This window comes from Echinococcus granulosus (assembly GCF_000524195.1).
Source record: "Echinococcus granulosus chromosome Unknown EG_S00026, whole genome shotgun sequence".
Lineage (NCBI taxonomy): Eukaryota > Metazoa > Platyhelminthes > Cestoda > Cyclophyllidea > Taeniidae > Echinococcus > Echinococcus granulosus.
Window position 1 is genome coordinate 567992 of NW_020170406.1, and position 10583 is coordinate 578574.

General features: G+C 38.1%; 1 protein-coding gene across 1 annotated transcript; it reads right to left on the bottom strand. All coding sequences in view use genetic code 11, as the record gives it.

Moving 5' to 3' along the window:
* Positions 1–4087: 4087 nt before the first annotated feature.
* Positions 4088–7099, bottom strand: EGR_04300 (hypothetical protein; the record flags this gene model as incomplete). Its single annotated transcript, XM_024493549.1, has 5 exons — positions 4088–4208; positions 4302–4372; positions 6023–6066; positions 6800–6925; positions 6985–7099. 5 exons carry the CDS (start codon positions 7097–7099, stop codon positions 4088–4090), a joined length of 477 nt encoding a protein of 158 aa, XP_024352057.1.
* Positions 7100–10583: the final 3484 nt, after the last annotated feature.

Sequence of the window (10583 nt, forward strand, 5' to 3'; positions counted from 1 at the left end):
CTCCCATATGGTGACCAGAACCTTCAGAGACAGTCACATTTAAAAAACTTTACTTTGTTACATAATCTGACCAGGAGCCCCCTATAGTCACTCTTCTCTGTCAGTAGCCGGTACGCTAGAATCGTCCGGGAGCTAGGAGTTAAATATTTTAGCTGCATTGCAAGGACTCACTGGCTTTGTACCCAAGGCAATTCGATAGTCTGCCAAGAGTGAATTTCATATGCTAATCACCATTAATAAGGACTATTTCCTAAAAGCGAATTCATGTATTGAAACTCGCAGCACAAAATAGCTCCACATAGCGTATATTGAGCATCCAATCCTTCTTGTCATCTTGCTCTCTAAAGAAGTTATAGAATATCTGAGTCTTGGCTAAATCTTCTTTATAAACCAACAGAAGTGCTTGAGGACTGTTGACAGAAATAATACAAACAGAACTTTTGTCACTAAGATGGTGACAAGAACCTATAGGTACAGAAGAGCCTATATATTTACAACATAACCCAAACCAATACAATCTTTTAGTAGCAGCATTAGAGGGAGAGGCAAAACTTCCAAAAGTTTTCTTTTATTTGTCAATTTATTTCTTGTGAGGGAGTGTTTTGAAGACACGAGTTGATACCAGGATGATTGATAGTGCTGAGCTGCAGTAGAAAAGGAGGTAAAATTTGTTGTCCACTACCAGTTTGACAATTACAAGAAAAATTCAAAAAGATTAAAAAATAACAACTTTAGATAGTTCTTATGAAACATAAGTCAAGGTATACCGATGTAAAAAAAAAACTTTTGGTCTCATTGTTGTGTTGACAAAGTGATGATTTTGCAATTCCGAGTGCCTCTAACATTTGGCGAAATATACGAACCTTTCCACAGTAACTTAAGAAGCTTTATCAAGTTGGTTTGTTTCTCCAACCTCCAAAAATTTGGCCAGGGAAAGTCAACCGCTTCCAATTAATTAAAGTGGCGAGGGAACTTCCACAACTAAGCTATAGTGATTCAGTGTTTTGCTAAAATTAAGACAAAGATAGTTGAATCCAGCCTCATAGGGCAATCGCATTAATTATGCTTGTTGTTGAAAGGTCAGAGTGGATGTAACAAATCCAAAGACCTCCAATGCGCCCACCCAATCACCCACTCGAATAAGTAATGGGGAATTTAAAAAAGATATCCAAATATCAAAGTGTGCGAGGGAGGATGTTCCATAATTTCAAACAATTTATTGTGAAGTGAATTGTAGATAATTTCACCTAAGAAGGTTGTACTTCAGCAGTGAAAACTATCCCCAACTCTCATCCAAAATAGTATTTGTGGCTTTAATTGTAAAAAGATGGCATGCTCTCTTTGCTACTTGGTAAAATGGCCGTAAAATTTAGATAAGTGCGTAAATGAGACCACAATCAGGCCAAATTATCTACCGGATGGGCTGTTGTGAGCTCCAAATCGGTCTCAAAACAGTCTCGTTTCGATTAAAAATTTACGAAATTTTTCAGTCTAGATTTATGTAAATAAATAAACACTAGTAAATATTAAAAGCTGTGCAATCAAAATGGCTCAGACAGACAGATTTTTCGAGCGTAATATAAGACTTCAAGAAAGAAATAATTCTGGGTTATGTAAATTTGTGTAACTTCGAATAGGAAATAGGGCATTTCTGACTGCCCTGTATTATTACACTATATAAATCACGTGCTTAGTCGTTAGGATACACAAGTAGTGGGATAAAGTGCCACTTGATTTAAACTTCATAGTTTTTCCACCTCATACCTAGGAAAAGCCCTCTTTTTAAGTCTGAACTATCTTGGAAATAATTTTAAAAGGAGATATTAATTGAAAGCATTACATCCTTATTATTATGAGTTCAAATAAAACGCTGAATGCGACTGCAAAGAACGAGAGCTCCTACAGATGATCATTAATTTGACAATTCTGTATGCGACACAAAGGTTACTGATGAATCATCGCGACGCATTAAAAACACTCAATGGTAGTCGCTACACCACATACACGCGAATGAGTTGACACCATCTCAAAAACGCTACCGTTTTTTGTACTTCTAGCCTTAATTACTTTATGGCATGTGTCTACAAGTTTCCACACCCAATGAAGCGGCTGGCTTTTGGCACGACAAGGAGTGGAGCAGACCTGTGCAGAGGACCAAGATTGTGTGTATGTGTGTGCGTGAAAAAACTGGACCCATTTGGAATGAGAGTGCACGAATAATGTCTAACTAGAGTTTATGTTTTGCGTGACGCCGGAAGTCGTGTCATGCACGATGAGCTGGCCCCAGTGTGCACAATTCCCAACTCTTCCTTTTCCCTCCCCTACCCCTTCCTTCGGTCCTCCTCTCCAAAATGAATAAGCCAACCTGAAACAATTTCTTTTGTGCTCTAGATGTTTTGATTCGTTGGTCTTCCTGATTAGCACAATACAAAGATAGATGGTCCCTCTAGTAGCTCGTGGCTTTTTTTTAATCCGTTAGAAACCATTCATTTCGCTTACCCTTATTCAATAGAAATGCATCTCTGAGTGACTAGGATATCATGGGAGGAAGGGCGTTAACGCCAGGCGTTATTATGGGGGCCAACTACCTGTTAACTTGCAGCACAGGAGCGCTTTTTGTCATCAATGTTTTTATTAATCAGAAGGTTTTTTTAGGGACGACATGGTGCCTTTACTAAAAATAAAGTCACGATATGATGCAAATTTAAAGGGAGAATAAGGATACTTCTCTTGAGAGCTTGTTCAGTGAGCTACACCTCATTCCGAATAAAGATGGGCACCTTAAAGCCCTTCCCAAAGTCAGCTCTCTTAGGACGCACAAAGGCCCAAATCTTGTTTTTTAAAGTGTTAAAGCCTTTAATAATTATGTGACACCTTCGGAAGCTACTCAGGTTGTTTAAAAACCTAAACAAGTCTGTTCTATCTGCAGATTGGGTAAAAAATCTCCGAAATTGTCAAAAATTACTGACTTTCGTAGAAGTATTTACGACTAAATGTCTTTTATTGATGACTTTGACAGGGTCGGTTTTTAACACAATTTCATCTCAAATTTGTCAGCAAAGTTAATATATTATTTTTATCTCACTCTGCCAAATAGTTGACACTTGGTATGCCCTACTAAAGTCATGTTAGTAATCTTTTCGACTAGATAAATGTCTATATACAGAGAAGGATGTTTCGCAGATTGATTCCGTCCGATTATTAATTCCTGTTTGCACAAAGTTATTGGAAGATTCTAAATGCGGCTGAATAATTATTAGAGCAAATGAAAAGCGAGATTCTGATCTTAGAAAAATGGCTTCGAAATGATCATTTAAGCCGCAGAATCACCAATCGCTAGAGCTGTACAATCCCGGATGTTTTAAAAATTAGTGGTTAATGTAATGTCAATTTCCTGCAATGAGAGATCGTTTAAAAGTAGGTCTTTCTCTAACCTTAACGTATTTTTTGCAACTTAAGTCAAAAGTACTTCTTTCAAAATATTTTCATCTCTAATTCAATTATGAAAATCTAATTTTGTGAGTAGGAAACCCGATTTTTAGTTATACATTGAATGACAGCTGCAGTCTTTCACGAAGGGGTCTGCTAAGTATCCGATCCAGTCCGAAAAGCAAAGAAACAACTGTTTTAACGAAAAGCTAACGGCAACATCCTGCCAGGTGCATAGGTTATGCACGAATTTTCGTTGCATTCGCCGCATACCCCAAACGTCATTTCGACATGATAAGTGCAGGTCATTTCGAGTTCATTCGTATTTTCCGTAAAATTACTACACCTTTTAAGGCACACCACTGCTCCCGAAAACATTCCTTTTAAAGTGATCATTCCACCTCCGTAAATTATTAATCAGGTATGACATTATTACTGCAAAAACGAAACAAACGCATGTTGGGTATTTTACTTTCTTGATTCACCGTAAAATTTCACATTATAATTGCACATGTAGACATCACGTCCCATCATCCAATAAAAAACCCCAGACAGTACATATTTTAAAATTAAATGAATTTACTGTTCAGGTTAATCAACTGTGATATTCCCAAAACAAAATAATTTACATTCTATGATATTCGCTGTGGCAGATTCCTCATTCGATAAATAAAAAGGGCCTTTTCATAAAATGAAGCATCTCAAAGTTCCATTGCATTGTGAATGAACCGTTTTGAGCTCTAAATGACTGGTCTAACACTTTAGACTTTGAAAATTTTCTGATTAGTTTAAAACGCGAATTTTGCGAAATCTTACGCGTTTCAAAAGTTTACACTGATTAAGTGAAAATTAAGCGGCAGACAGTCTCTAACTCCTCAAAAACAAAAGGTGATTGTGTATACTGAAGAAAGCTCATTTGAATCTCAAACATATTTACATCTAGCTTTTAAATAACGTTTATTTTTTCTTTTTCCTAGGTCTAATCGTAAATACCGTCAGAGTTGCTCACGGAGTTGCAGGTTGAAATTGACTAATATTAAAAGAAGAGCCTGAAATGAGGCAGCCCCAGGGACATAAAGAGAAAAAAACAGTGTTTAGATAACGTTTTCGTGTATCAATGGAGAAAAACGAAAGCCTACAGTGGAATTCGGTCGTCCTGCTTTGGGAAAACTTTCCTCTTTCTCTAATGGCACGATTGTGAACAATTGTTTATCTTCAGAGTAACAGTTGGTCTTGTGAGCGTAGTCACGATGGCATGTCAAAATTTGCCCCCAGTTTGACAAGGAAAAAGATGAAAATGTAATGAGTGGGCATAACTGCTGTATTTGTTCGGGTTTCTACATTTTAGGGTTGTGAGGAGGGGTGATGAGGAGTAAAAAGTGTAGCGAAAACTCAAGCAATCAGCTTGGCACTATGCACTTTTGAGAACTGTCCAATGACTAAAAAGTTCCTGCGATTTTCCATATAGTTTGTCAAGATTATTTGCAATTACTGGAAAGCACACCACTGTTTGCTGGCCTGCATTGCAAAGCATACAAGTGCCCCAGCCCCTCGGTACGATAAATCCCTTAACTAATTTCGCCCTTGTTTTGAACACGCCCTCATATCAAATGATGCCTGTTGATGGGCGTGATTTCAGCTTGTCCCCTTAAAAAACGAATTGAATTAGGTTTTAAGTTTGGGGAACTAGATTCTAGGCGGTGAGGTGAGGTCTGCGGTAGCAGAGTGTATCGTCTGGAACCAAATGCCTTAAATGTATATCTAAATGGTGGTAAAGGTGTTGAATTAAGTCCTCCCATTCCTTATAATGTGGTGGATTATGCATTCGGTAAGAGCAATGACATGTTAAGGCCGCAAAAGACTAGCTAGTGGAGGCCAACTTTCAGTTGTGTTTGGTGTAAGGCCACAAATCGTCCACACTCCCACCAGTTGCAATGGAGAAATTGTAGTGAAAGCTGATCACACGGATCTCATGTACGTGCACCAACAGGTGTCGGGACAACGGGCTTTCAAGACCATCAATTTGTTCATAACTTCTTCACTCAGCTTGTAAAAGTGCGGCCTGCATTTTAGTTTATTTGCTGACTAACAAATTGGGGAACGTGCTGAATAAATGCCAATGTCCATTGTGCTTTCGTAGTACAACTCTCCTCAAGCCATCTAATAGGCATTGATCTACGACATATTTACTGACAATCCATTCACTATCCGACCCTCTGAAAGCGCTACTTAGCCACTAGGAGTCCAGGCTTTGTGTGCGTGTGGGTGTATGCATTGAACTTCAGTCTTCTTGAAGGTGCGACAAAAATTATGTTTCACACATATCTGCCCCACACCATCAGCTAGAAGTTGAGGGTGTGGAAGGTGAAGAAGTGCCTCCTTGAGAAACTATTAGAACATGCAGTGAGGGGTAGTGAACCAGTGGGAAGCATGTGGTTTTGTTGCAAGACATTGAAAGACTTCATACGTCGTACTGCTTTCATGCTTACCCTATGACGACCTCACATCTCACCTTGGAATGCAACGAAGAAAGACATTGCCTCGGCCCCCACAATGCTCTGATGACGACAATCCTCTTAACGATGATCATTACCCTTTCTGAGCCGTAGGCTAACTGGTAGAATATTGAAATAATAGCTAGAAATTAAGCAAGAAAGAAATGAGGGTCAGTGGGAGCTAAGCTGTTTGCTTTCCGAAGCAAAGGCTCTCATGGAAGTGGAATTCATGTTAAGCTTTTACCTTGTTGGGAAAAATGTGGACTGCAGTTGCGATTCTTTTTATGAATCTTTCTACAGTTTTTTATTTTTATAGTAACAAACAACTAAAACGTATTTGGTTTCCTAAAAGAAAGACTTTTTTAGGTGGCACCAGTCTCATTAAGCGTGAAAAGTCCCATTGCCGTAAGTATTGTCCATAACACGTTGATTCATCTGCGTTAGTGCGGCGTTTTATAAAATTATATCATTTCATATTTTCTTGGCTAGTAAATAATAGCCTTGTCTGCTTTAATCGCCTGAAGGTAGATTGCAAAATATGAACACTACCTATCACCATTCATTCAGTGATTGAAGCCTTCAACCTAAAATGGTGGTAATTGTTAGAATACGATAAAATAATTGACAAAAAACAGTTTATTTTGATAATAAAATGGTGTAAATTACAGTTTTGAAGTAGGGTAATGAAATACGGTTTTCAGAGAGTATATACGACGGCGATAGCAATCTTTTGCACGTTTTATACACCGATTTTATCTGAGCGCTGTGTTGCAGTTTTACTCATTTTTTCCCAAATAACAATTTCCTCACTGTTTATTTTTTGCCAACAATCTACTCACATTTTCTTGCGCTTAGAGAACAAGATCTGTGTTTACCGAGATTCAGATTTAATTCACAATGACTATTCTTGCGTAGCTCATCTTTTACAGACTTTAAAACCTCTTCACCGATGAGAGCTTGATCAAAAGAGTTTGGCCGGCTGTAAAATAATGACACTTCCTCTTTAGTTTTTTTTGGAGAATATCCATCAAGTTCATCAACTAGCAATTCAGTTTTTCACCCTTGATCACGATTTTGGAATGTCCTGAAGCAATTTTTGCCTTTTTCTTATTAAAAACCTTCCCCTCAAAACCCAACCGTTTAGGAACAATTCGTTTTAAATTGAATGCAAACATTTTACATTACCTTTTCACGTGATACATTTTAGAGGTGCACTCCTATTAAGTACTAAAAATACTTGTCCGATTTAAGGCCCAAATATAACATTTCAGAACAATCATTAGATAACATTTAAGATAGTGAGACCTCGTTAACATCGCTGGACTCTGCGCTAAAGTTAACATTATTTTTAATAACCCTATATGCTATTCTACAAAACCGTTTCCAATTTTAAAGTGTCCGCGTACCAAGTACCATCTCTCGGTTCAAATTACATCTCAAGATGGGCGCATTATTGGATCAGCCAATTAGGCAACACACCTATTTTTAAATAAATTTTGTCTTTGGAAGAAAATTTCTAAATGAATATCCCATTAGTATAACGGGTTTTTGATTTTAAGGCCTTGAAATTATGGGGTGAAAATTACTACCGCAATTGCTATCCCATGTCACTTTAATTAGAAGCAATTCAGTTCAGCACGTAACTTTAATAAACCCAAACGGTCATTGGATGCATTCGCTTAGGTTGACTTAAAACTAACTCGCTCTGTGACAGCGCATTATAAATTATTCCACTACTTTCCCATACACCTTCTTTCTTATCATGGGAAAAACTACAACTCTGCCACGTTTTAGACCAAAAGTTAGACCAAGCGAATTTAGTCAGTCGTAATAGTAGCAACTTCAGCACTACTTTCAAGTTTGGTAAGCAGCTTTTAAAGGACTCAAACGCTAAGATTATCTGTTACTAAGTAGTAGAACTAACCGAAATCGCTCCCAATTTCTATTATATAAGTGGAAGTAGAGCAGATAGGCCAGTGATTTTTATGCTTACTTCTGTAGAGAATCTGGGAAAATTTGCGAATACGCTGTAAACCGGCAAATTTCGTTCTGAAGGTACTGCTCCTAGGAATATTTGGCACCTAGAGGGAATCCCACTCTTTTATTGGCATTCCTGCAGTCATATCTAGGTTGCAACCTCGTCGTAATGTAAATTACTACCATCTAGGCACCAAATTCGTCATAAATTCCTTTTTAAAGTTTAACTGACATTGCATTTCTTCAATTCTAATGACCTAACCTTATTTTCAAGGTCTACGGTTTTTTATTCCACCTTGAAGTCTTTTTTAAACTTCTGTTTACCTTTAGATTCAGTTTCGCTGCACGAATTACACCCATAGCCTCCGGAACCCTAAAGATTCTTGCTCTGTGAAATAAAGTAATTTTAACAATCATGCAGTCCATGTTAAGACTTTTAAAGAATTATCTTATTGGTTGACCATGAGCCAATCGAATGTGATATTTACACCTGAGTCCTTGAGTTCTTCCTCTACTCAAGTCTCACGATTTTCCGTTTTCCGCTTGTCAAAAGCAAATACTAAAAATAGTCCCATATTCATGCATTTTCCGCTGGTGGTATAACATTCGCGGTTTGCTAGAGGTTAAAACGTATGACCCCCTGACCACTGTGTTCACACAGAATAGTAGAAATGCATCAGTCTGCAGATGGCAATGCAAAAAAATATGAAAGGACGATTCATCTATTATTTATTAATAAAGAGCGAAATTTCCTCCGCAGGGTCGAACTAATAAAAGAGCAAAAAGATTATTTTGCAAACTTTGTGCTTGCGACAAAACTTACCCTGCACGTCGTTTAGACTCTTTCGCTTTAATGCTGAGTGAAGGTACATATTTATTTTAATTTTGGGGTAAAAGAAAGACATGAGTTATCTATTTGGCAGAAAATGATTATTAGCATGCCTTTAATTTACATTCACACCCTGATTGAATGCGATTGTGTTTAAATTAATGGAAAGGGACTTTTGGCTGAAGGGATCAAAATTATATTATTATATATAAGTTAACTTTTGGCTGAATTACTTCTAATCACTTTTATGAAACTCTGTCTTGATAAAAAAAATTTAACTTGTTTCGATCTTTTGTCTTTGTTAGCCTTTTTACGCGGGGGATATGTCTTTAACTCTTTTGCTACAAAGCAGGTGTTCAAGCGGTTTTTATTTGTCCAAAACCATTAGTTTGTGATGAATCATATGAAGCCCACGCGAAAAACCAAGTTGAAAGGAAAAGGCGTAAAAAAGGGGGCAGATAGTAGAGAACACACTTTTGTCTAGCCTGTGAGCATAATGCTATAGATAGGCGTTTCCATTCATAAACAATGCACACAACACTTTTGCCAACAGCACGTACTTAAGCATTTCGTTCAGCATGAAGGCGTTCTAACTGGATCTGACTCGGATTTGTAATAGCTAAACTTGGTAACGGTGAACGGTTTCAATGAAAAATATGAAGCTAAAGATTACAAATACGGGCCATTAATAACTTGTAGACACATTTAAACCTCATCGAGATGGAGGTATTTAGGCATTAGCTCGTTAGAGCACTTAAAATAGGCCAGGATTCACGGTACTGATGCAAATAAATCATTTAATTGAAGACGCCATAATTCCAATTCCAAATATATTTATATGAAGAGTTAAGACTTCTGTTATTAATAATTTTATCAGAATTCTGCAAATGGGTGCATTTGGGTTTATCAGTCTTATAATCAGTGCTCAAATTTGACATTCAGCATTGCCATCTAAGGTATGTTTGCGTCGTCTGTATCCAGAAGTAAAACTACACCCAAAGCTACTACTTGAAGAGTACTATGCCAATTAAAACTAACCAAATTGCGGAAGGATGGCTGGGTAAGAGGAAAGGAGAAATAATAACGCCATAGTTTACGCAAAAGAAACGGTAATATATGCTCAAGAGACCTGATCGTACATTTTCTTAAGCATGATCGGGCGCCTCAAATGTGAACTTTCCCCAGTGTCAAGGCTTTTGCGTGGAATTTTTGAAATGGTACCACATGAGCATGCGTTTTGTTTAAGGTCATAAATAAAATTGTCACTAGGTATAGGGGTTTAGACGTCACTAGCCAGCTAAACCGGTTTAAGTCCACCTGTTGGCTGATCACGTAAACTACAGAGGCCAGATATGAATTATGCTGTAGCGGCAAATAAAAACCAGCAGGTCACAGGCTATTAAAGGTAGTGGCACCCGTATTTCTAGTGCAAAATAGAGGGCAACCTAACCATGAGAATGCTAGAAACTGAGGCCACTGTGAACATGAAAAATGAGATTTTTGAATTTCATATAGAAGTTAGATAACTGTAGCGTCCCAGGACTCCCTGAAGACGAAAGAAGACAATACTCGGGCAGTATATATATATTCAGCACGGAGAAGGTGTCTGGGCTATTGGAATGGCCCAAGAGGCCAGCCCACCCAGCGAGGTACAGGAAGGCTAATTCAAAAGTTCAAAAGTGGCGCCTCACCAATGCCGAGGGATAAACCACTATCGTATTACATAGCCTCCCTCCTCTTTTGAGCGTCGTCCCCGGCGCTCCCACAGGTCAACCTCCCGCGTCAGCCATTACAACGTAGTCGGTGCAGTAAAGAAACACCCACGAGCCAACCGTGCCAGTCACCAAATTAGC